General features: G+C 41.3%; 1 protein-coding gene across 4 annotated transcripts in view; it reads right to left on the bottom strand.

Annotated features, from left to right (window-relative positions):
• Positions 1-3,034: 3,034 nt before the first annotated feature.
• Positions 3,035-27,492, bottom strand: part of LOC140408998 (interleukin-6 receptor subunit beta-like) — a 117,137-nt gene continuing 92,679 nt past the window's right edge. For all 4 annotated transcript variants that reach the window (XM_072497009.1, XM_072497010.1, XM_072497008.1 and 1 more), the window contains 7 exons: positions 26,675-26,863; positions 24,732-24,833; positions 21,818-21,964; positions 19,311-19,451; positions 13,420-13,516; positions 11,391-11,478; positions 3,035-6,149 (listed from right to left, as the gene is read on the bottom strand). In XM_072497009.1, the coding sequence (XP_072353110.1) occupies positions 5,427-6,149; positions 11,391-11,478; positions 13,420-13,516; positions 19,311-19,451; positions 21,818-21,964; positions 24,732-24,833; positions 26,675-26,863 (1,487 nt within the window). In that variant the 3' untranslated portion in view covers positions 3,035-5,426. The remainder of the gene's footprint in view (positions 6,150-11,390; positions 11,479-13,419; positions 13,517-19,310; positions 19,452-21,817; positions 21,965-24,731; positions 24,834-26,674; positions 26,864-27,492) is intronic.

Below are 27,492 nucleotides of genomic sequence, written 5' to 3'. Positions count from 1 at the left end.
GTAAGAAAGAATAAATGCAAAATTTTGGTTGACATGACGACCAGCGGAAATTAAGGATGAGGCAATAATGCAAGAGCGTGGCAGGAATATGTATTCCTTAAAACCCATATAAAAACAGAAATTCAAAGCAAGAGAAGCTAAACTTGCTCATCAAATTAATTTTTAGCTCAAAAGTTTAACTTTGGTTCTATTGTTAGGGGAATAGACTTTTCTGCAGAAGATGATGATCCAGGTCACAATGATTTTTAGAGGTGGAGCATCATTTCCTTGGTTTTATATTTTATGCCTCTATTTTATAAACTCAAGGATCCAATACACCTGCTGAACAAGTGTTTCAACTTGCCTGGCCACCTTCAGAGAATTATGCACTTGAACCCGGAGGTCCCTCTGACCCTGTACTCCCCTCAAAGTTGTGCCATTGAGCCTGTATTGTCTCCCCATGTTTTTTCTCCCAAAATGCATTACCTCAGATTTCTCTGCATTGAAATTAATCTGGCAGGTCACTGCCCATTTGGCCAACTTGTCAATGTCCTTCTGACGTCTCTGTGTCATCCTCACAATTCACTATTCTCCCTAGCTTAGTATCATCTGCAAATTTAGAGATTTTGCCCTCAACACCTTCTCTAAATTGTTGTAAATATGTCAAATACATGTAGTGCAGGAACACCCAGTTTTTTTCTTATTCGATCTTCGGATGTGGGCATCACTGTCTAAGCTAGCATTTGTTGCCCATCTCTTAATTGCTCTTGAACTGAGTGGCTTGCAAGGCCATTTCAGTGGAAGTGGGGGGGGGGGGTGGGGGTTGTAAGTTCAGAGTCAACTGCATTACTGTATGGGTCTGGAGTCACATGGAGGCTAGGCTGGGTGAGGGTGCCAAGATTTCCTTCCCTGAAGGACATTGGTTAGTGAACCAGATGGGTTTTTACGGCAATCAGTAATGCTTTCATGGTCATCATTTGTTCACAATTTACATAGATGATTTGGAGTTGGGGACCAAGTGTAATGTGTCCAAGTTTGCAGACGACACTAAGATGAGTGTAAAGCAAAAAGTGCAGAGGATACCGGAAGTCTGCAGAAGGATTTGGATAGGTTAAGTGAATGGGCTAGGGTCTGGCAGTTGGAATACAATGTTGACAAATGTGAGGTTATCCATTTTGGTAGGAATAACAGCAAAAGGAATTATTATTTAAATGATAAAATATTAAAACATGCTGCTGTGCAGAGAGACCTGGGTGTGCTAGTGCATGAGTCGCAAAAAGTTGATTTACAGGTGATTAAGAAGGCAAATGGAGTTTTGTCCTTCATTGCTAGATGGATGGAGGTTAAGACTAGGGAGGTTATGCTGCAATTGTATAAGGTGTTAGTGAGGCCACACCTGGAGTATTGTGTTCAGTTTTGGTCTCCTTCCCTGAGAAAGGACGTACTGGCACTGGAGGGTGTGCAGAGGAGATTCACTAGATTAATCCCAGAGCTGAAGGGGTTGGATTACGAGGAGAGGTCGAGTAGACTGGGACTGTACTCGTTGGAATTTAGAAGGATGCGGGGGGGATCTTATATAAACATATAAATTATGAAGGGAATAGATAGGATAGATGCAGGCAGGTTGTTTCCACTGGCAGGTGAAAGCAGAACTAGGAGGCATAGCCTCAAAATAAGGGGAAGTAGATTTAGGACTGAGTTTAGGAGGAACCTCTTCATCCAAAGGGTTGTGAATCTATGGAATTCCTTGCCCAGTGAAGCAGTCGAGGCCCTTCATTAAATGTTTTTACCATAAAGATAGATTGTTTTTTGAAGAATAAAGGTTATGGTGTTCGGGCGGGAAAGTGGACCCGAGTCCACAAAAGATCAGCCATGATCTCATTGAATGGCGGAGCAGGCCCGAGAGGCCAGATGGCCTACTCCTGCTCCTAGTTCTTATTAGACCCAATTCCAGATTTATTTATTGAATTCAAATATCACCATCTGCCACGGTGGGATTCAAACTAGTGACCTCAAGAGCATAACCTGGGTCACTGGATTACTAGCCCAGTGACAATACTACTGCACCACCGCCTCCCCAACAGTGCTGTCAGGGAGGGAGTTCCAGGATTTTGATGCAGTGGCAGTGAAGGGACAACGATATAGTTCCAAGTCCCGATGGTGTGTGGATTAGAGGAGAGTGGCTTTCCCCTGTATCTGCTGCCCTTGCTCTTCCAGATGGTAGAGGTCATGGGTTTTGGAAGGTGCAGTTGAAGTTGCTGTAGTGGACCCTGCAGATGGTACATAATGCTTTCCATGTGCATCAATAGTGGAGTGTATGGATGTTGAAGGTGTTCAATGGGGTGCCAATTAAGTGGGTTACATATAGATACATAGAAGATAGGAGCAGGAGGAGGCCTTTTGACCCTTGGAGCCTGTTCCTCCATTCATCACGATCATGGCTGATCATCCAACTCAATTGCCTGATCCTGCTTTCTCTTTCTCCCCATAGCCTTTGATTCCATTCTCCCCAAGTACCATATCCAGCCGCCTCTTGCATATTTATGCACATGATTTCCTCATACTTACTGCCTCAGTACTCTGGAAAAGAAAGTCATCCAAATAGTCCAGATACATTATCCTCAAAACAGCATGCTTTCACAGTAAGTATGCTTTTCAGGAACTTAGATATTACATTCAGTCTTTAGGAAATAAATGAACCACTTTACCTCTGAAACAAAAAGTTGTATTCCAAAGAACGAAACAAAATTTAATTAAGTACCAATACAACATTCCAGTGTATGTTAAGCTTTATGCATAAGAAACAAATTTTGATGAAATGTTTGACAATTTCCTGGTGGTAAAATGCTTTGTGCAAGCAATTCATTACCATGTAGCATGTAACACATGCAATTTTCGTCCCAAAATCTCAGTTCTTAAGCTACCTTGTAAGTCCTTCCTCCAATACAACTGAATGGATTAACAATCAATTCTAAAACACTGATCTCAGCTTCAGATTTTGCAGGTAGGAAGTATAGCATACAAAAAATGTGGTCCATGAAAAGGTCAGGCACAATCAAAACTTGAAAATAAGCTTTATTTTGGATTCAGGCAGAATTAGCAAAACTCAAATCTTACAGCCCTAACCACAAGTTTAGTTTTCCAGGAATGACTTTATGAAAATAATATGTGGCTTAAGAACATACAAGTGTAATGACAACCCAAAAGACTTACACTGCCAGCTGCACAGAATTAGCCCAGTAATTTTGGTTGTATAATGTACCAGCAAGATTAAAAGCAGCATATAGTCAAATAAAAGATAATGGCCGAAATTCTCTGGCTGTTGCCATTGAATTTTCCCACTCGCAGCACAGCCCCACCAGCGGGTTTCCCGGCGGCGTAGGTTGTTTCAAAGGGAAATCCCATTGACAATCAGCAGGAAGATAGAATCCCGCCGCCAGCAAACGGCGCACAGCCGAGAAACATGCGGCTGGCGGACCGGAGACTCCGCCCTAATGGCAATTATTGTTTTTAAATATTGCAACCAGAATTAGGTTTGATCAAATTTTGTGCACAATGTTGCCTTGGATACAAAATGTCATTAGGACACTAACATTTGGGTTGGAGATTACCTGCTCAAAGTTGATCTTATGCTATTAGAAAGAAAATAAAAATAGCATAATGCTTCAATAGTGGAAAATATTTTAGCCATTAGGATAAAGAAGCACAAGGAGCCGGATTAACTTTTAAATAAATCTTGAACATTGCGGTGTGGAGCACAAGTGCCAAGTACAATTATTTTTTAAATTTTGTAACATATTAACAATTTCTCAAGGTGCAGAATTATCACCATTAAATATACATGCATAGAATAAAATGTTAGCAGAGCTCATGATTGAAAATCTTTGGCTTGAAGATGCTTTTGAGTGTTAGTTCAGCAGATAATGCAATTGGATATAGCTTACACTGAGAAAACATAATGGAGTAGAATTGTCCAGAACATGATTAAAATGTCACAACACTGATTATATTGAATATTTAAGTGGCGTACATCCTTTAAAAACTGTGAGAAAAATCTATATTCAAACTTCATTACTAACCCTTCCACAACATCCAATACATATAAATGGTTTTACCATTGTAAATCTGCAAATATAGTTGCAAGAGATCTCAAAATGCTGCCACATCCTGGTTTAGGAGAACTGAACACAAAACTCACCGCTCAAGTGTTATACTTCACATTTACGTACTTGTGTGGTTTATGCCGGACACGCTTTGCATTCTTGCCCCCATCCCAAATAAAGTGTGAAAGATACTTTAACACTGTACATATTAGAAAAATAGTTTTTGTTTAAGGTATATAGCTGCAGTAGTGTAAATCTGATATTTCCTCCCTTCTCTTTACCTGGTTAACATATTGCGAAAAAAAGGTTGTAGTGCTTTTGCCACCTCTAATTCTTAAAAGGCGTTATGGGCAATTTAGCATGGCCAATCCACCTACCCTGCACACCTTTGGATTGTGGGGGCGAAACCCACGCAAACACGGGGAGAATGTGCAAACTCCACACGGACAGTGACCCACAGCCGGGATCAAACCTAGGACTTCGGCACCGTGAGGCAGCATTGCTAACCACTGTGCCACCGTGCTGCCCTTTTATTAAGTACAGTTAAGGGGATCGAATAAGCATAAAATGCATCAGCATTTTATTCACAATAATTACTGAAAGTCTGTTACGGAAGAAGGTGACCAAGCAACACTTTTGAGTGTTTAGATTCATCTTGTGCCCTCTAAGTTAAATTAGCTTTTTTTTTAAATACCAGTTTAGTTGGATAAAGCAGAATTTAAGTACATGAATCCACTGAATAGTGCAGCACTTTCAATGAAAAAAGTGACTTCATAATATGCAAATAAATTTTCAATAAAATTAAAAATGTTAGAGTAAAATACATTGTATTTCAATTTTTTTTAAGAGCGGACAGGCAAAGGAATTTAGAAGTTTAATACTTAATTGTCCTAATCCTGAAAGAACTTCAAAACAAATCCAACATGGTATGTATTTTTTAAAACTCACGAGAGATTAATTTTACTTATCCTTCCTCCCTTGCCCCATAGTAACATAAAGCCAATCAGCTGCCCAACATTCTTTGGTATATGGCTGTCTTGCAAGTACAAGAATGATTTAGCTTGGTTTCCATGGTCAAGTTGATTTTTCCACCAGGCTAGCATTTCCAAAGTGGTTAGAAGGGGTAATAAAATGAGTCAACCTCAAAATCTGGTGTCCAAGATTTTGCAAACAAGACATTCACATCAGTATTTGGATACAATTTTCTTCAAGGTGCTACCACAAATGTTCAAATCACAAGTGCTTGTTTAGGCTACTTAGGATAGCTGCAAACACAACTTTGACATGTAGATTGTGAAAGAGGAGCTGCTTCATCTCAAGCACAAGGAAAAGGGTAGACTTCTTTTATTTTGATTGAGGCATATAACTGTTACTTTTCACAGCCTGAGGCATGTAACTTTGCTGATCAGTTTCCAGACCTGCACTGAATCCCAAAAATTCCAGTCTGACAACAGTTTGATCATTACTGCTTGGGAACTCCTCCACTGTTGGACAGCATCCCTCCAAGTCTGAGTTCTGATCTGAAATTTCAATTTGATTTGGTCTGAGTGAGTCTTCTTCATTCGTATCACCGACGATTTCTGCCCCATTTGGATGTGGCTCACTCAAACATGTCTCCTCAATGCTAGCATTCCGTTTAAAATACTGTCTTTTTACTTCTGTACTGCAGCTTCCAAAATTGCCATATGCATGCTCATCAGTCTTTTCTTCATTTTCTAATAGTGGCTGGGTTGATTCTGATCTTGTAAATACCTGTGTTGATGGTTGCTGACACCTATAACCAGTGTCACTTACTAATACAGTTGAATATTGGACTGTGCTTGTAGTATTCTGTGCAGATTCACTATCACTATCTGAAACACTTTGTCGAGGGGATGACATGCACGAGGAACCTCCAATGCCACTGCTGTGCTCTTCTGATGTACTCTTCTCCTTCTTTAAGGATGTCAATTGCTTTATTTCATCCTCATTAGACAGATATTTCTCATCATCTACATCAGCTTCAATTATAGTAACATCGGAAATAAAACCATCTGGATTCAAGGGCTCCTTTGGGCCTAGGTTGTTCTGTTGAAAATAGTTATTTGTTGTGATTAAGAGTGACATATGTATAATCTAAGCACATTAAAAGTTATGAAACACAAATGAAGATACTTATCAAATTGAACAGCAGTCGGCACAAATTAATTTCAGTCACACTCAGATATGAAGGAGAAAACTGCATTTTACATAATGGCTTTCACATTCTCAGGATGGCCCAAAAAGTACTTTGTAGCTAATTGATTACTTTTTGAAATAGAGCAACTTGTTTATATAGGTAAATGTGGAAATTTACACAGAGAAAGATTCAGTAAACATATGAGATAAAAGGCCCATTAATCACCTTTACCGATACAATCAAGTTACATCATTGAAAGCACTGGCTGATTTGGACCGGTGATATGCATAATATGGGAAAACAGGGATGCTGGACTATGTGTGCAAAAGGTGGGCGCGATTCTCCACTCCCGCGGCTAAGTGCCCACGCCGTCGTGAACGCCATAGAGATTCACGACGGCGCGAAACTGCCCCGATCTCGACCGATTCAGGGCCCGAAAATGGGCTAGGATCGGGGCCGTGAGAAACTCGGGGGGTGTGTCCCTAAAGCAGCGTCGTCAGCGCGCGCCGGGCATTGGCGCCGGGCATTGGCGCCGCAGAAAAGCGACGCCGCGTCATCAGCCGCCTAACTGCCTTCACCCGCGCATGCGTGGTTGCCGTCCTCCCCGAGGCTGTCCCGCAAGATGATGTTGGATGGATCTTGCTGGGCGCGGAGGAAAGGAGGTCCTCCTTCAGAGAGGCCGGCCCACCGATCGGTGGGCCCCGATCGCGGGCCAGACCCCTTTTGAGTGCAACCCCGGTGAAAGAATCCCCCTCGCTCCCCCCACAGGTCACCCCCCCCCCCAGCGTTCCTGCGCTGTTCCAGCCGGCAGCGACCAGGTGTGGATGGCACCGGCGGGAAGCCGTCGTTTTGGGCAGGCCGCTCGGCCCATTCGGGCCGGAGAATCGCGGGTGTAGTGGAGAATCGCCATTTTGGGTGTCCCGGGCGATTCTCCGGCCTGCGCGCGCCGAACTCGACGGGGCCGTTCTCGTCGCTTCGGTGCATCGCGGGAGGGCGTCGGACCGGCGTCGTGGGGAATAATGGCGCGCCAGGCGATTCTCCAAACCGGCGTGGGAGTGGAGAATTCAGCTTCTTGATAACCGGATTTCGGAGCTGGAGGTGGATAACATATTTTAGCGAAGTGGTCACACCGCACGTGAGGATTGCACAGGCAGAAAGGGAATGGTGGACCATCAGGAACAGGAAAAGACTGAGGAAGGTAGTGCAGGTCATTGACCCCCCTGTGGTCATTCACCCCCCCCAAACAGATATACTGCTTTGGATACGGCTGTGGGCAGGGATGGCCTCTCAGGGAAAAGCAGCAGCAGCCAAGTTAGTGGCACCGTGGGTGGCAGCAGACGGGTGGGAGAAAAACAAGTGGCAGGGCTATAGTGATAGGGGATTCAATAGTAAGGGGCACAGACAGGCGCTTCTGTAGCCACAAACGTGAATCAAGGATGGTATGCTGCATCCCTGGTGCCAGGATCAGGGGTGCCATGGAGCGGCTGCAGGGCATTCTAGGCAGGGAAGGTGAATAGCCATTGGTCATGGTACATATTGGTAATAACAACATAGGTAAACTAAGGGTTGAGGATCTCCAAGCCGAGTACAGGAAGTTAGGAGATAAACTAAAATGCAGGACATCAAATTTCTCCCAGTTCCACGCGCTAGAGAGAGCAGGAATAAGAGGATAGATCAGATGAATGCGTGCTTGGAGAGATGGTGTAGCCGAGAGGGATTCAGATTCTTGAGGCACTGGGACCGGTTCTGGGGAAGGTGGGACCTGTACAAACCTGCTCGGTTGCACCCAGGCAGAGCTGGGACCAATGTCTGTTGGGAGTATTTAAACTAGTGTGGCAGGGGGATTGGATCCCAGGATTAGGATCAGATAGGTCAGCTTCAGATCAGGAAAAGGGAGCTGGAACATGAACAAGTAATGATGAAGCCGTACTGATAGACTTGGAATTACAGGACAAGCAAAGTTTAAAAATCGCCCAGCAAGGGAAAATTATGGGGTCAAACTGTTTATACTTCAGTGCAAGGAGTATTACAAACAAGGTAGGTGAGTTCAGGGCACAGGGAGACACATGACAGCAGGATGTCATTACTATAACGGAAACCTGGCTAAAGGAGGGGCAAAATTGGCAGCTCAATATTCCTGATTATAGAGTCTTCAGACCTGATAGAGTGGGAGATTTTAAAAAAAGGAGAGGGTGTAGCTCTAATGGTTAAAGAATCAATTCCAGTTGTGAGAAAGGATGGTATACTAAACAGATTGACAAACAAGACTTTATGGTTGAGCTTAGAAATAAAAAAAGGGCAATCACACTACTGGGAGTGTACTACAGACCCCTAAATAGTGAAAGGGAGATAGAAATTCAAATATGTAGGCAAATTTATACCTGTAAGAACAAGAGGGCAATAATAGTTGGAGATTTTAACTATCCCAATATCAACTGGGATTCAAACAATACAAGGGGGACCGGGGGGTAAAAGTTTATGCAGTGTGTCTCGGAAAATGTTTTCAACCAATTAGTGACGAGAGGAGATGCAATTCTAGACCTCATCTTGGGGAACGAAGAAGGGCAAGTGAGTGAAGTGACAGTTGGGGACCACAACTCAGTTAGATTCAGTATTACCATGAAAAAGGACAGAGATAAAGCAGGAGTAAGTTTTGAACTGGGGGAATGCAAATTTCACAGAAATGAGAAGGGACTTGGCTGAGGTGGGCTGGGCCAGCATTGCTACAGAATAAATCAGCAGAAAACCAGCGAGATCCTAAATGTACAAAGTAGACATGTCCCCTCCAAAAATAAGAGTGGTACTGCTGTACCTTGTTGTCTATAGAGGAATACAGGGTAAGATCAAACATAAAAAGAAAGCATATGATAGGTTCAAAGAACTAAGCACTGCAGATAGACGAGTATAGGAAGTGCAGGGACAAAGCCATAAAGGAAATCAAAGAGAGGACATGAAAAAACATTAGCAAGTAAAGTTAAAGAAAACCCAAAAATGTTTCATCAACATATTAATGATAAAAGGTTAGTTAAGGAAAAATTGGTACCTACCAGAGCTGAAGGGACTGATGTATAGATGCAGAATCTATGGGAAGGGTTTTAAATGAATATTTTGTCTCCGTTTACAAAGGAAATGAATGATGCCAATATAGTAATCCAGGAGGAACACTAAAATATTGAATGGGATAATCATGAAGAGAGAGGAAGTACTGAAAGGGTTGGAATCCTTCAAAGTTGATAAGTCGTCAGGGCCAGATGGATTGTTTCCGAGGCTACTGAAGGAGGTTAGAGGAGGAGGTAGCAAATGCTCGGAGGATAATTCTCTGATCCTCACCTGACATAGATCATGGATTGGGTACCGGAGAAATGCAAATGTGGTCCTATTGTTTAAAAAGGGATCACTGGAAATGCCAAACAATCATAGGCCAGTTAGTCTGACAAATTAGTGGACAAATTAGTAGAATCAATCCTGACAGATAGGATTAATTGTCACGTAGAAAGGCATGGACTAGTCAGTGATAGCCAGCTTGGATTTGTTCAAGGAAGGTCTTGCCTCACAAATGTGATTGAGGAAGTAACAAGAAGGGTTGATGAAGGTAGTGCAGTGATGTTGTGTCCATGGATTTTAACAAGGCGTTTGACAAAGTCCTAATGACAGATTGGTCAAAAAAGTAAAAGCACATGGGATACAGGGCAACGTAGCATACTGGATAAAAAGTTGGCTTAGTAACAGGAAACTTAGTAACAGGAAACAAAGGGTAATGCTCGATAGCTGCTTTTGCAAATGGAAAGTTGTTTCAAGTGGTGTTCCACAGGGCTCGGTGTCGGAATCCTTACTGTTTTGTGTTACATATCATGATTTGGACGTGAACGTGGGGGATATGATTGGGAAATTTGAAGATGACACAAAGATTGGCCGAGTGGGGGACAGTTCAGAGGATAGCTATAATCTCTAAAATGATATGGATGGGTTGATGGAGTGAGCCATAAAGTGGCAGATGGAACTTAACACAGAGAAGCAGTAAAAGGTCATACATTTAGGGAGGTAGGGAGTACATAATAAATGGCAATATGCTAAGAGGGGTAGATAAAGTGAGAGATCTTGGCGTACAAGTATACACGCCCCTAAAGGCAGCGGTTCAAGCAGACAAGGTTGTAAAGAAAGCATATGGAATGCTCTCCTTCATTGGCAGAGGTATAGACTATAAAAATAAGGATATATAGTTGGAATTGTATAAAACACTGGTGAGGCCACAACTGGAGTGGTGCGCGCAATTCTGGCCACCACATCACAGGAGGACGTAATTGCTCTGGGGAGAATGCAGAAGAGGTTTACAAGAATGTTACCAGGGCTAGAAAAGTGTATCTACAAGGAGAGATTGGATAGGTTGGGGCTACTTTCCTTGGAACAAAGAAGGCCAAGGGGTGACTTAATTGAGGTGTACAAAATTATGAGGGGAAGAAATAGAGTAGACAGGATAACATGGTTTCCCTTGGTAAGAATTCTAGAACCAGGGGACATAGATTCAAGATAAGTGGCAAGTTGTAGAGGGGACATGGGGAAGAATTAAAAAAAAAAAAAAAAAATTATACACAGAGGGTGGTAGGTGTCTGGAATTCGTTGCCCGAGTTGGTGGTGGAGACAGAGACCGTAAACTCTTTTAAAACGTACCTGGATTTGCACATTAGATGTTGCAAGCTACAGGGCTTTGGGCCGGGGTGCAGGAAGGTGGGATTAAAAAGAACATCTGGGTGTCCTCGGGTTGGCATGGACAAGCTGGGCCGAATGGCCTCCTTCTGTACTGTAACTTTCCTATGGTTTCTACGGTTCTAATGTAGTTGGCCCAAATTTAATGACAATTTGATTTGGTTGCTCCACTGTGGTGACCGAATAATGTTTAAGTGGTCATCATCAGAGCACAAACAAACTTGGATCCATTTTAAACTCTGCTGAACTCCGAATACGTGCGGGGGAAAAGAACAGGAGTAAGAAACTTACTGAAGCTCAATTAAAATAAACTTAACTTTACTTTGGTGCATATCTTCCACCATAGCTGGGTATTTTGGTGCACAGAGACTGCATTGCTTTTCAGCATCTGTTAAATTATGTCCCAAAGCCATTTAACAGTTTTACAGTCAGACGAAAAACCATACCTGAATGAGATTTGCCGCGCTAGGTGACCATTCAACAACCCTGCTATTTGCAGGATCTGGAACGTTAGGCCAAACATATTTCTTAATCCTGTATTAAAAAAAATTGAAATTAAACCAGTGTTTATTGCGCAGCATGGTTCACTGAAGCATTAGGCCCTGCAACAGGGTTTGTTATTGTACAAGAACAAAAAAATCTCTAGTTTTCTCTCCTTGTAACTGTTTCTCTTGCCCGTTGCTACTTTGTGCCACTCTATTTTTCATTATTTGCTTTTTGCGTATATGGTGCTTTTAAACTGTGACACCATTTCACTTTTTTCATTAACTTTCATTCGCTCTACATGAATTTCATATTTGTTCTCTTACTTATGTCCTCAATTACTGGTTACAAATGTTACTGCAGGACAGGGCGTGAAATAAGATGATAGGGATATACACTGGGTAAAAGGAGGGAACGATGGGTGAGAGAATGGCATGGGAGAAAGACAGGCTGCCTGGCTCTGATGCTCAACATGTACTGAAAAAGGTACTGAAACGTTAGGGCCGAATGGCATCCTTCTGTCCTGTGAGATATCTATGACTCTCCAAAGACTAAATTGGAAAGGGGGGCAAAACTGCGACAATGAGTTTGATGCATTGGATAGAACTGGTCATCCTGGTGGGGAGAGAGGGGGAGAGCTGGGAGGGAATATGCAACATGCAGCTCATGCCAGGTTAAGAGGCTTCAATTGGCAGTGCTCATGTGAACTGTAACCAGCTAAAAAGCAACACAAAACATCCAGCAGGATATTTTCAAACCTCTCCATGGTCTCGTCCAACCCCATCTCTGCAATCTCCACCAGCCGCACAACTGTCCAAAATAAAAACACTTCACTAATCCTGGCCTTGTCTGGATTCACAATTATAACTGCTCCACCATTGGTGACTGTGCCTTCAGCTGTTGGTCCCAAGTTTTATCATTTCCATCCCTACATCTCTATATCTTGCTTTCCCCCTTTTAAGATACTCTTTGGACATCTGACTGAATTTCTCCTTAGAACATAGAACATACGGTGCAGGAGGCAGCCATTCGGCCCATCGAGTCTGCACCAACCCACTTAAGCTCTCACTTCCACCCTATCCCCGTAACCCAATAACCCCTCGGAACCTTTTTGGACACTAAGGGCAATTTAGCATGGCCAATCCACCTAACCTGCACGTCTTTAGACTGTGGAGGAAACCGGAGCACCCGGAGGAAACCCACACAGACACGGGGAGAAGGTGCAGACTCCGCACAGACAGTGACCCAGCAGGGAATCGAACCTGGGACCCTGGCGCTGTGAAGCCACAGTGCTATTCACTTGCGCTACCCTACGTGCTCCTTACGTGGCTCCATGATATACTTTGTTCTACAATGCACAAAGATATACAGGCATTGGAGGCAATACAGAGAAGGTTCACGAGACATCCCAGGAACAGAGAAATTTACTTACGAGGAGAGGTTAAGTAGGTTGGGCCAGTATTCATTGGAGTTTAGAAGAATGAGGCGCAAACTTGTTGAGACATATGATTCTCAGGGGGCTTAAGAGCATAGATGCTGAGAGGTTGTTTCCCCATGTGGAAGAGCTTAGGACTAGAGGACAGAATTTCAGACTAAGGGGTCACCCATTTAAGACCGAGATGAGGTGAGATTTCTTCTTTCAGAGGATAGTGAATCTGTGGAGTTCTTTATAGCAGAGGGCTGTAGAGGCTGTGTCGCCATGTTTTAAGGCTGAGATGGATTTTAAAAATCCGTAAATGAAGCAAAGATTATGGGGATACAGCAGGAAAGTGGATTTGAGGATTATATCAGCGATATCAGAGTGGCGGAGCAAACCCGATGGGCCGAATGGCCTACTTCTGTTCCTAGATCTTATGTTCCAATGTTCCCGGGAAGCACCTTGTGATGTTTTATTATGTTAAAAGGCACTGCATATAAATAAATTGTTGTCATATTTGCAAGAGATTAAGATTTTGTAGCTGACACTACTAAACCAAAATAAATTATACTTACAGATGTCTTTTGTTGAAGCACAGTAGTATAGTCACCACAGTAATCAAAAGGAAACTCAGACAAATAGGCACTACAATTGCCTCAATTTCACCTTTTGCTGTTAAAAAAAAAAGATCAACATTACAACTAAAAGAAAATTTTGCAGTATTTCTAAAATAAGTTGCATCATAGGCAGCATCTGTGCCTGCACGAGGTTCCCCAATTTTGAAGTGTGGAAAAGTTATGAACTCTGGAATAAGAATACATTGTTCACTTGAGTGTTTTAGGCTTTCTTAAAAGGAATTTAATAATAATGTTCCTATGGAAGCAATATCAAATAAAATACAAGTATATATAAATTGCAGTACACATATGCAAGATTAAAATACCGGGTAGGTTTCTATATTATGGAGATGCAGTTTGTTCTTGATACCACAATCTGATGTTTCAGTAGTTTAAAAGAAACAGCATTTCAAGCCAGCACAGATTTATCCTGAGGAACAATGAAGTACTTCACAAGTACTCTATCTGGAGGAATCTCTTTTCACTGTGCAGATTTAAATGTCTCTGTGGCACTGCTTCCCAAACATTTTCCTTGAGTGTCGCCATTTTAACGCTCCAGGCTTTGCATGACCCCAGATTTGTTTTAACTTGAAAACTATGTCAAAGATGACTTCCTGTACCCACAAAAGTGTGAACAATGGGAGGACTTCAGGGTGGAGGGGAGAAGGACCACAGCAGGAGGTAGGACGGACACAGGGTGGAGAAAGCTAGGACAAAGGTTTGGCACAACATCGTGGGCCAAAGGGCCTGTTCTGTGCTGTATTTTTCTATGTTCTATGTTCTAAGTGCCAGAAATTAAATTGGGAGGGTAAAAAAAGTGACTGTTAGAGTTGAACAGTGTTTCCATTTAAATATCACAACCAGGAAGAGCAAGGATCAGTCAGCTATCATGAAGGCAGATGTCAGAAAAATGTCTCCATTGCAACCAAATTCATTTGAATTAAATGTGAGAAACAAAAGTGAACTTTATCAAGTGCCTCATATAGTACATGTGGGAAATTGCAGTTCATTTATTAGGTGCGGACCATAACGGAAAAATACTTACTCTAATCATTAATTTGACATGCGTAAAGTTCTTTCTAACTTTACCATACTGTGAAGTATAAAAATTGAAGATTTAATTAATTATTATACTAAGCAATTAGCGGTATTTTGCAGCTTCTCACATTGCAACAAAGGCAGTTTTACGACACAATTGGTTCCAGAAAACCCGCACCTGAAGTCGAAACGCCATACACCAAAACCAATGTTATAAATACGGTTTGGTTTCTGAACTGAGGACCGATACACTATTTTCAACAAAATAACCCAGGATTATGTACTCAAATCATAGATGAGTAATAGATCAATATTAACATATTTATTGACAAAAATATCATCGAAATGTACAAGTCTATACTGTATCGCACTGTACAATAGTATTGTCCACTGTATATTACCTACAAATTATCTAAAAAGTGTAGGCACATTTTTTTTTTACAGTACTTGTGTCGTCTTCATTCCTGGGCTCATGGATGAGTCTGACTGGATGAGGTTTTCAGTAGAAGGATTTCTTTGGCATGATTTTTGCTTGACTTTGGTTGGAAATTTTGAAAGGTTACTGGCTGGAATCTTCTCAGGATTCTTGGCTTCATGTTTTCTTCTTCTCTGCTTTCTTAAAGTGAAAGTGTCCAAGGAGGTTTGGACAGATGTTCTCTTCTCCTCAAAATCGTCTCTGTAGCAGCTGTACATGTTGTCCATGCTCCTATTTACAGATGCACTGTGTTCAGTGTTGGGGTCATGTTCCTCAAACAGGGACATGGCAGCTTCCAAATGTTGAAATGCCTCAGCCAACACGTGTGCAGTTAAGATTTTACGAGGAGGAATCTCTTACAACATTGGGTGCATCTTCTACTTCCTCTGCCACTTTTTCTTGTTCCAATTCAATGAGGTCCTCATTAGTTAATTCTTCAGAATGTGATGCCAGCATCTCAAACATCCTCCGGTGCAATGTCTAAGTTGAGTTCTTCACCCATTTTGACAACTTTTCTGGTCACCCCTTCAACAGTGTCTGTAATGCCTTAAAGGTCATTCACAAACAATAAATCCAAATACCATGCAAATTTGATAGTGAGAATTCATTCCATGCCTCACCTAAATTCTTTACTGCATGGTAAATGTTGAAGCCCTTCCAGAATTCCTTGAGAGTTGGACCACCTAAGGCAGGAAGCTTTACAGGATGCAATTACCTCTGGTCCATGGGCTGGAGGTAGGTTGGGGGACAGAAACACTACTTTAATGTCAGGATGCATATCATCAAGGATGGTTGGATTACCAGGAGCATTGGCTGAGGAGTAACAATGCTTTAAATGCAAGATTATTTCTGCTGCAATAACTCCGTGGCACAAAATGATGGTTAAACCAATCTTCAAAGGTGTTCCTACTGACCCTTACGATTGGATTTTCATATCACTGGGAGAAATACCTTGAAATGTCCCTCAAAAGCCTTTGGGTTTTCCCAAATGATACAAGCAAAGGTTTAAGTTGAAAGTCACCCGCAGCATTGGCACCGAGCAGAAAGTAAACTTGTGTCCGTAATCCTGGCATGGAGTTCTCCTCTATGGCAATGTAGATTCTCGACAGCACTTTCTTCACCCAAAAGAATCCAGTTCAATCAACATTAAAAGCCTGTCGAGCACAACACCCACCACACCCTCTTCAATAATTTCAACCAATGTCTCAGGAAATGAATGAGCTGCCTTCTCAAAAGCACCAGCAGCTTCACCTGAAAACTTGATTGGCCCTGGCTTTAAAACACAAACTACCCTCTACTTGCATTAAAAGGCTCAGCGTTAGAACTCTTCCCCCTGTTGCTTATTTACAGCACCATAAAGACTCTTAGCCTTTTCTTGAATTATGTCTAAACTCACAGGAGCAGAGCATCGATTTTGAACCTCAAGCCAAACTATTAACAGTTACTCTATGTCAAACACGCTTAGTTTTCACAGTTGATAGGAGCCAAACTCATGTTCCTGATTTCTTAGCTTGTGTTTCAGAATGGTCACGATTGTCATGGAACTCGCTACCGGAAGAGGTGGTGGAAGCAGGGGCGATAGTGACATTTAAGGGGCACCTTGACAAATACATGAATAGGATGGGAATAGAGGGATACGGACCCAGGAAGTGTAGAAGATTGTAGTTTAGTCGGGCAGCATGGTCGGCACGGGCTTGGAGGGCTGAAGGGCCTGTTCCTGTGCTGTACATTTCTTTGTTCTTTGTCATTCAGGGGATAGCCAAAGCTCTACCGTTTTCAGTTTGCGTCTTTCCCTTTACAGATCTTTTAATTATTTCCATTACTGCTCCATAATAATTGCTCTACATTTCTTTGAAGAAACATTTCTTGCACCAGATTTATGCTTTTTTATCATTATTATGGACAAAGAGACAAGTTTAAAAAAGAGTTTGGAAAAACAAAGGAACTAAAAGCACTGCAAAAGTGTATCATACAGCAACTGAATATCGATGAACATGTATGGACGCCACTTAATGTCGATGTACACATATGGATGCCACTAATATAGCATCATGAGGTCACCACTGATCTGGCGTCAAAAGGTCACCACTGATGTGTGGCAACGAAGATCAAAACCGACGCGGAAAGTCAAAACAAGGTGCCAATTTCTAAAAATTATAAACACCGTTCATCTTAACTTGAACGTCATAAAGTTGAGGACTGCCTGTACATGCATTTCAAAACTACTCCTGGAAAACCAATGAAACCAGAAAACCTCTGGGACAATTTGCAAGAAGTACACAGTTAGAAAATGTAAGAATAAAAAGCAGTAACTATAATGTTTCCAAATTTACAAAGCTTACAGAAGTTACTTATTGTAGTTTTATTTGATAAAATTTGCTTTATGAATTTCAACCAAGGGTAAACTTTATCCCCAAAATTACAAAAACGTTATGGAAAAGTGTAATTTATGTTTATTAAATTTAGGCCTAGAATTAGTTGGTTGCTCAGAAACTGACATGAATCAATCAAGAAAATTATGGCAATGGCAACTTTAAAGTCTGCTGTAGTTACTTATATCAAATTAATTGGCTTATGGTACATTAAATCACCAGAGCACCTTTCCTTTCAGTTTCAATTGTAACAAAGATTTAACTACCTAACATTTAAAAATTACAAAAACCTTGGTAAACAAACAGATTAAATATTAGTACAAGGATATCAGCAGCATTTAAATAGAAACATTGAGGACAATCTGACAGCAGAGGTTAAATGAAACCAAACTTAGGCTTGAAAAGCCTGTAGATGCTACAACAAAGTGGTTAGCACTGCTGTCTCACCACTCTAGGATCCCAGATTCAATTCTGGCCTCGGGTGACTGGCTGTGTGGAGTTTGCACTTCGTCCCCGTGCCTGCATGGATTTCCTCCGGGTGCTCCGGTTTCCACCCATAGCCCGAAGATGTGCAGATTAGGTGAATTGGCCTTGATAAATTGCCCCGTAGTATCCAAAAGTTTAGGTGGGGTTACTGGGTTACGGGGATAGGTTGGAGGCGTGGACTTAAGTAGGGTGCTCTTTCCAATGGGCCGAATGGCCTCCTACTGCACTGTAAATTGTATGATTCTATGATCGAAGTCCTTCCATGTCTTTAATCAATCAAGTGATGTCAACCCGGAACAGTTTTATTCAACCTCAGCTGCGCTAATAGTGTTGCAGAATCTTCCAGAACAAGATATGGGAATCCTAGACACTTGTCCAGGAGAACTACACTTTTTAAATGTTGTCTTGCAGCAGCACTTCTCACCCACTGTGAGCAGCCTGCTCAGCAGTGACCAAAGCAGGATCAGATGATGTACGGAACAAAAAAAGGAGTAGGAAATTTGGGTTGGGTTGAAGGAGGATGAATAGAGATTAGGAGAGAGGAGATTGGGACTCAGGACAGGGAGAAAATAATGGAGGTGTGTTAGGGTAATGGCTTGGGATGGAGAGCGGAGGGTACAGGAAAGAGAAAGCGAGTCAGAGAGAGAGAGAGAAGGAAACTGCATGATGGGTGTGGCAGGGGTTGGAAGATTGGGCCTGGGGGAGGAGGTGAGGGGGAAATGGGGGACAAGGGTTTAAGAACTGGAATGGGAGTGCGTGACATGCAACCCAGCTGTCCCGCTGAGGTGGGCATAGCAGCACTGTGGTAGCACTGAGAGAAGAGCAAGTAGTCAGTAAAACTGTGTGTGAAACCAGGGACCTTACTGCCAAGAATGAGCAGGGGCCTTTGGTGAATAGGGAACAAGAATTTGCAGACCGAGAATTCTTGGCTTGTGAGGAATTACACAATCTGGTTTTATATTGTAAGCACCAAAAGACATCATTAATGTTGGTTTGGAAGAGGAGGAGCCAGAAGCGGACTGCTTTTCTCTCAGAGCAGTGAGCTGTAGCCATCAGGCTCGAGGTTATCTCCATCTGAACTACTAGCTCCTTGCTTGGGATCTTATCTTCACTTCAATCCTCATTTTGGGTCCAGAACATAATATCTAGAAAATTGGTATACAGTGCACCAATCTTACACCCAGGAACGCAAGCAAAACCCAAGTGTTCAAATACCTTTTGGCAAACTAACAGGTTATCATATCATACCCACTGTACACAGCGTGTATGACAACCCGGGCCTAATCTAATAATAAATCAATTGAGGCTCTGACAGATAGTTACGCATACAGAAATTCCAGTTTAAACTATTCCCACAAACTAGCAATTTAGATCTCAGAATATCTATGAAATGAATTCGTACCTCAGTTGTGTTGCTTTGGAATGCAAGTTTCCACTGATTATTCAGTAATATTTTTAACTTCTAGTTAATAACTCACCGAAATTTAAAGTGGTGAAGTTAACTTCCGAGCTGTTTGTGCCTCCTTTCACTGTTGATGCCATGACACGTACGACATACAAAGTATTGCCCGTTAACGAATTTAGCTGGAGCTCTTGATACTTTGCATCAACAACAATACCTGGAAATTAAACAAAGAATTAGAAATTAGAAACAATTTGAGAAACTCCTATCAAATAAAAACTAAAACCATTGAAGAGATGCAAACAATGTGCAAAGACAAGTGAAACCAGTGGGCAGAAAATCGCCACTAATGCAAAGGATGAAAAAATATATTGCCGAGATTTTGCACAAAAATAAAGTGGGCAGCAAGTTAGGGTTGGTATCCAACAGAATAAGCATCCTTTTTATTTACAAGATTTAGGTTCCTGCAATGCCATTCAACCTCTCCATCCCAGAAAGGGAGCAATTCAAACTATGGAGTCTCAAACTGCAGGCAATAAATTGTTGTTTGTGGTGTAAATATTTCAAATTTTAAGTGCTTTAATTATTTTCTTACCTTTCCTTTTCTCTTACTGAATCCAATCTCAACACTCTTGCTGTACCTAATTTGACTCTAATTTAGTCATAATTTCTCTCTCAAATCTCTTTAATTAAAGGAGACAGACTGCTTGGTCCTATTGTCACCATGGTCCCAAGTGCCTCATTAGCAGTTTGAACTTCCAGCAACTTATTTTGCAAAAAAATTTGTGGAAGGGTTAAGGGTGAATTTGCCTGTTCCGGCAAATTCTGGGCCAGTATTTTAAAACACAGTTTGGAAATGCTGAGAATTTGGCAGTTGGGACGACATCAGTTACCACTCAGTAAGATTACATAGAAAGATTTATGGCACGGAAGGAGGTTATTTGGCTCAGCATGTCCCTATTGATTGGACATTTAGAAACCTATTCTCTGCATAATTACTGAAGGATAAGACAGGGTTTTTAAATTGCGTGCGATAATTGTCAGAACACCTTCACATTCAACATTATGGACTCTGTTTGCTTGAACAGATTGCATAATCGGTGCAACAGAGTCAGGATACAACTATATATTTCCCAACAATTCTTTCATCTGAACTCCTCTTAAGCTCAGAGGGAACAGGTTTTTCACCTCATTGTAATCAGTTAAGCCTTACTATATTTTCTAAACCAATTAAAAAATTGGCTGAACACAATATTTGCACAAGCTTTACAAGGGCCTTATTATAAAAGTGTTACCTCAAAAATATATTAAATTCTTCACTGTTTCACTGAACTTGCCTACAATCTCTCAATATTCATGAAATTTATCACTTTTGTACAGTAACACAAAGTAATCATGTGATATTTCAATGTGTATATATACAGCAAAATAGATTTTTATTCAAAATGGGACAGCAAAGTCATAGTTGCGATAATGACTTGGAGGAAAGGCAAGCAATTTATTCCTGAAAAGGCGGTCAGTGTTTTACTTTCAGAAACAATTCTCAGTTCACCCAACAGTGCCATAAAATGTCAGTTTTAAAATCGTAAAAACTGAATTAATGCAGGCAATATTACTTCGGAACACTTCACACAGTGCACATCACACTATGGAACACCTCACAGTGCACATCAGACTACGTTTTTGGGTTGAACACAAACTTATTTTTTTTAAAAGCCATCAATTTGTTCAAAGATAGACTGGTTGCTGGTTATGGTTAATGAACATGTTCATCACTTTCTAGTCCAAGTTATTCCAATTCATCCATTTTACTGTTTGGCAGCTGAAAAGCTTAGAAAGAAATTCCTTTAAGCAGTTTGTGAAAGAAATTCTTATGTTTGTTGCAATATCCTTTTCAAATTGCATGAGTTTGTTGCGGTAGCCTTGGCTTAGTAACAGTATCCTTGCCTCAGTAAAGGGGTTAAAGACTCACTCCAGGATTTCGGCACAAGATTGACAATTCAGTAGGGCTGCACCAGTAGAGGTGAGATGCCAAGTGAGTTTTTGTCTGCTCTGATGGACATAAAAATGTCTAGTGACACTACTTGGAAGACAAACAAAGGAATTCTCTTGGTGTCTCAACCAAAATGTTTTCCTCAAACAATATCATTTAACTAAATTATGCGGTCAGTTTTCTCAGTGTTGCTTGCAGGATCTTATCATGTGCAACCTAGCAGCCATGTTGGTCTCCAGAAGTATACTTTTCCAATTTTTGAAACTTTTAAGTTGAAAAGATATTTTAAATCAAAACAAAGAATCAAGCTTTTTTATTGGCAACTGCCAGAAGATTAATCATCATATAAACTTTAATTATTACAAATGCAGAACCTGATTTTATGAATATTTAAAAATATTCACATGTAGCATTTAACATTTACAGCTGAATGCTGCAGGAAATACCAGAATATTTAACACGAGTAAAAGAATAGAAAATAACATTCCAATTTCAACATTCAATTGCCATTGAAATGGCAATCCAGCCCATCCAGTTGAAAAACCTTCTGAAAACATTATATTGTAGATATTTCACATAAAGCGACATACTTGTCTCATTTGCAGTTCCACTCTTGTAAAATATGGTGTACTTTGTGATGAAACCACGCATTTCCTTTACAGGAATTTCACTCCACGTTAATTCAGCTTCTTTTTTTCCCACATGTTTCAGATGAACTAATGGACCATTTTCAGGACCTGCAAAACAGAACAATTCAACTTCTAAATTTCATGTTGTAAAAGCAATTCTACATTTCCAGGTCTCTTATATCTAATCACCTTTACTCCAATTATTTTGCAAAATTAATTTATTTTTTACATTTAAAAAATTTAAAAAAAAAAAAATCTTTCCAATTAAAGGGCAATTTAGCGTAGCCAATCCACCTAGTCTGCACATCTTTGGGTTATGAGAGTGAGACCCACGCAGCCACGGGGAATGTATTAACAATAATCATGTATAGTTAATTATGCACTTATTAGGAAAAGATCAGCACGAATACTGGGGTACTTTGCTGCTTTAGGCATCAGGGCCATTCAGGCTGGATGCAACATGATACAAAATAGGGATTTCTGCAAACACCTTCCTCTGAAATGTACCTTAATGCCAATTGTACTAAATTATTTAATTACCAGTGAATTTTCCATTTTTTATGCCAATTTAGTGTTATGGCAAATTGGCAGTGTATGCAATGAATTTGTGCCAACTACAAACAGGGTTCAAACTTATTTCAATGCGAATGCACTTTAGTGAGAAATTTAGTGAGATTGTTGGTGTAACAAGACCATAAGACATAGCAGCAGAATTAGGCTACTCGGCCCATTGAGTCTTCTCCGCCATTCAATCATGGCTGATATTTTTCTCATTCCCATTCTTCTGCCTTCCCCCTCATAACTCCTGATCCCCTTATTAATCAAGAACCTATCTATCTCTGTCTAAGACACTCAGTCATTTGGCCTCCACAACCTTCTGCGGCAAAGAGTTCCACAGATTCGCCATCCTCTGGCTGAAGAAATTCCTCCTCATCTCTGTTTAAAGGATCGTCCATTTAGTCTGTGCCCTCTAGTTATAGTTTTTCTTCCAAGTGGAAACATCCTCTCTACGTCCATTCTGTCCAGGCCTCGTAGTATCTTGCAAGTTTCAATAAGATCCTGGCTCATCCTTCTAAACTCCAACGAGTATAGACCCAGAGTCCTCAACCGTTCCTCATACAACAAGCTCTTCATTCCAGGGATCATTCTTGTGAACCTCCTCTGGACACTTTCCAAGGCCAGCACGTCCTTCCTTAGATACATGGCCCAAAATTGCTCACATTACTCCAAATGGGGTCTGACCAGAGCCTGATACAGCCTCAGAAGTACATCCCTGGTCTTGTATTCTAGCCCTCTCGACACGAATGGTAAAATTGCATTGCCTTCCTAACTGCCGACTGAACCTGTACATTAACCTAAAGAGAATCTTGATCTAGGACTCTCAAGTCGCTTTGTGCTTCTGACTTCAGAGGCATTTCCCCATTTAGAAAATAATATATGCCTCCATTCCTCCTTCCAAAGGGTATAACGTCACACTTTTCCGCATTGTATTCCATCTGCCACTTCTTTGCCCACTCTCCTAGCCTGTCCAGCCCCCTTCTGCAGCCCCCACTTCCTCAATACTACCTGTCCCTCTACAGATCTTTGTATCATCTGCAAACTTAGCAACAAGGTCTTCAGTTCCTTCTGCCAGTCAGCTAATCCTCTATCCATGCCAGGATCTTACCCTTCCCACCATGGGCTATTAACTGATTTAATAGTCTGCCAGGCGACACCTTGTTAAGGGCCTTCTGGAAATCTAAATAAATCACATCCACTGGTTCTCCTTTATCTAACTTCCTTGTTACCTCCTCCAAGAATTCTTTTCTTTTTAAATTTAGAGTACCCAATTATTTTTAAAAAAATCTTTGTTCCAATTAAAGGGCACTTTTGCATGGCCAATCCACCTAACCTACACATCTTTGGGTTGTGGGGATGAAACCCACGAAGACACGGGGAGAACGTGCAAACTCCACACGGACAGTGACCCAGGGCTGGGATTCAAACCCAGGTCCTCAGTGCCGTGAGGCAGCAGGGCTAACCACTGCGCCACTGTGCCGCCCTTCCTCCAAGAATTCTGACGGATTTGTCAGACATGACCTCCCCTTGACGAAGCCGTGCTGACTCAGTCCTTTTATCGTGCACTTCCAAGTGTTCCTCAATCTCATCTTTAACAATGGACTCTAAAATCTTACCAATGACCAAAGTCTGGCTAACCGACCTATAATTTCTCATCTTCTGCCTCCCTCCCTTCTTAAACAGCAGTGTTACATTAGTCACTTTCCAGTCCTTGGGACCCTCCCTGCCTCCAGTGATTCCTGAACGATCACCACCAATGCCTCCACAATTTCCTCAGCTATCTCTTTTGGAACCCTGGGGTGTAGTCCATCTGGTTCAGGTGATTTATCCACCTTCAGACCCTTCAGTTTCCCCAGAACCTTCTCATTAGCCACTGCATTCATATATAAAATTCTTACTGAAGAATTCAATTGTTCGGTCCCAGGGTTGAAAGAGCATTGTGCGAGCCAACTCTCTTCTAAAGTATGTTTCGATGTTTATTAAAACATGCTGAGACCAGGGGCTGGTTTAGCACAGTGGGCTAAACAGCTGGCCTGTAATGCAGAACAATGCCAGCAGCGCGGGTTCAATTGCCGTACCGGCCTCCCCGAACAGGCATCTGAACTTGGCGACTCGGGGCTTTTCGCAGTAACTTCGTTGAAGCCTACTTGTGACAATAAGTGATTATTATATTATTATATATTATGATACCATGGACTGAATATGTAGATGAATGAATTATATAAACATTGTGTTAAGAATTAATATATTTAACAATTAAGCTATTTGATGCTCATACATTCTGCATTTATAGTTAGTATAAGTAGTGTGTACGTACGATCCTGTTGTAGATACGCCAGTTGTGAGAGTGGAGCTCCTGGACGACCACTGTACAGTGTGTAAGTAGTTATCCTATAGCGCTTGAATGGCATAACATTATCTGACGAAGAAACAAAATTAAACAGATATTACTTCAACTTTTATATAGCTATCCCACATTTAGCTTTCCTGCTGCATTCCTGCAAAAATAGAAGCAGTGTGCTAAAAGAAAGCAGGCTAAACAAAAATTACTATTCGATAAGAAAGCATATGATGAGGTTGGGTTGGTTCCTGACCTGTAATTTTTACAGTAAAAGCCTACTGGCTGTCTTGAACCTAACTGGCCCAAAATCATCTTATGAACTCTTACTAACAGATACACCCGCCTAACTTGCCTGCAGAATGCCGCTTTCGGCCACCAGTTTGCCAACTCTCCCCACTTACTCCTTCCCTGCCTCCAGTGGTTGGTGCTTTCCTCTCCTAAACCCTTGCTGTGAGCAAGGGCTCAGGAGAGGGGTGGCACGTGCGAAAAAGTGAGTGATGGAATAAGAGGGCTGCAAGTGGGAGGGAGGGAGCTGGGAAGCAGCACGGAGAGTGGGAGGAGGAAAGCAGCGATTAGGAGGGAGTTAGCAAGTGGGAGAAGTGGAGAGCAGATGAGAAGCTGTAATTTGTCTTTTTAAGATACCTATAATAATCTTTATTGTTGTCAAAAGTAGGCTTACATTAACACTGCAATGAAGTTACTGTGAAAATCCCCTAGTCGCCACACTCTGGCGCCTGTTCGGGTACACTGAGGGAGAATTCTGAATGTCCAAATCACCTTACAGTAAGTCTTTCGGGACTTGTGGGAGGAAACCGGAGCACCCGGAGGAACCCACTGAGCATGCTCCATAAACTCGCTACAGAAGAACATCCCTAATTTGCCAACTGTGCTAAAACGAAAACACAATATTAGAATGCGCTATAAATGGGGATATTCATATTACCAATTAGTTAACTTATGTCAAATTAACCTGTGAAACTTAATACATGAATACAGGCTATAATGTGATGAAATTAAGAAATGAAAGAGTTTAAGGACAACTCCATTGCTTCTCCAGTCCCCCAATCCTCCCTCAACAAGTCCAAAATCAGTTAGATGTCCAAGTGATTTGTTGACCAGTGCATTTACATAGATGAGTACCCTACTAATTGGGAGAGAAGAGGCACCAATTCAAAATATTCTTTGACAAGCTTTGACAGTCATCGGACTCGAAACGTCAGCCCTTTTCTCTCCCAACAGATGCTGCCAGACCTGCTGAGATTTTCCAGCATTTTCTCTTTCGTTTCAGATTCCAGCATCCACAGTAATTTGCTTTTATTCAAAATATTCTGAAGTAGCCAATAAGTTATTAGCTAACAAAAAGTTGGCATTACCTGGATGAGAAATGTTCTAGGGAACTCGGAGTGGAAAAATTTAACCAGATGCAAAGAAACAAACTAATATGGTGGAATTGTTACAATTCACTGCTGTAAAGTACAGTACAGTCCCAACCAGAAATATTGGTGCTAAAAACCACAATCAGCAGGTGCAATTGATAGTACTTCATGATTAATTCTATGCCGAAGTACCATTCCTTGTAGTTACAGAATCTATGAAATCCAATCATAAATAAACCCATCCTCTAACAGTGGCTCTTTTGGATAAGATGAATGCACACGCTGTGCAAATTTTTCTCCCTATTTAAGATATTAGCTGGACAATTATACACTATACTCAAATTATACACTTATACTCAAATTTCCAATATCCCCTTCTGAGCCAGCATGGCCACACATCAGAAGCACAAACAAAGAAAATCACTCATATATTCTAGCCATTGAACAAAGTAAAAATAAAATAATTGGAAGGTAATCACATTACACACTAGCCCTTCAAATACTGAATACTGTGAATGAAGCCAAAATAACAGAACCGCTTACCTTTTAAAAAAGCCTTGCTTGCAGATTTTTGCACGTGTCGCCAGTATAAAGGCCCAGTACATGAATCCTTGCTGGACTCTTCACACCACTCTATTACGTAGCCACTCACTGAAGAAACAGGAGGCTTCCACTTCACCAGCAACTGATTATCTTCAGGGTAAGCTTGGAGATTTTGTACAGGTGGCAGTGCTAAAACAGAATTAACACATTTTGCATTGAAAGAAATGTTTACTGCCATGAGTTCAGTCATAACACACATTTCAATATTAGAAAGTGGTGGTGGGGGGTGGGGGAAGGGTGCGACTTCACAAAATGCAGCGTCTGATCGGCCTGTCTTGTCCTGTCCCACTGAACATTAAATGGCTGCAGAGCAGCTGATATTGGCGGGGATGCATTCCCTGCTGACTCTTTGGGTGACAGGGTGGGAAACAGCACCATCTGAAAAATCCTGTTCCAGAGCACATAATCAAGACTGACACTACCTAGATGATACATAGGTTAACTGAGACTTGTTATGAGTTACCATGGCACTTGGATCTTGTTTGATCACACTTAGTTGCTGGAATGCATGTCATTTTTCCTAAATTGATCCAATATTTTTCTTTCTCCCTCTATTCAGTATTTTAATGTTGTAAATAATTCTGAAACTGGAAGCACATCAAATAATGAAGTGCTGTGTTTCAGATTTTAATTTATTTTTTTTGCACAATTTATTTTACAGGAAAGATTTTGGAACAATTAATAAGGAAAGCAAAATGTTGGAAATACTCAGTAGGTCTGGCAGCATTTGTGAAGAAAGAAACAGAGCTAAGGTCCAA

Source organism: Scyliorhinus torazame, chromosome 3 (genome assembly GCF_047496885.1).
Source record: "Scyliorhinus torazame isolate Kashiwa2021f chromosome 3, sScyTor2.1, whole genome shotgun sequence".
Lineage (NCBI taxonomy): Eukaryota > Metazoa > Chordata > Chondrichthyes > Carcharhiniformes > Scyliorhinidae > Scyliorhinus > Scyliorhinus torazame.
The sequence above is the reverse complement of the archived record's forward strand: the minus strand, read 5'-3'. Positions and strand labels throughout refer to the sequence as shown.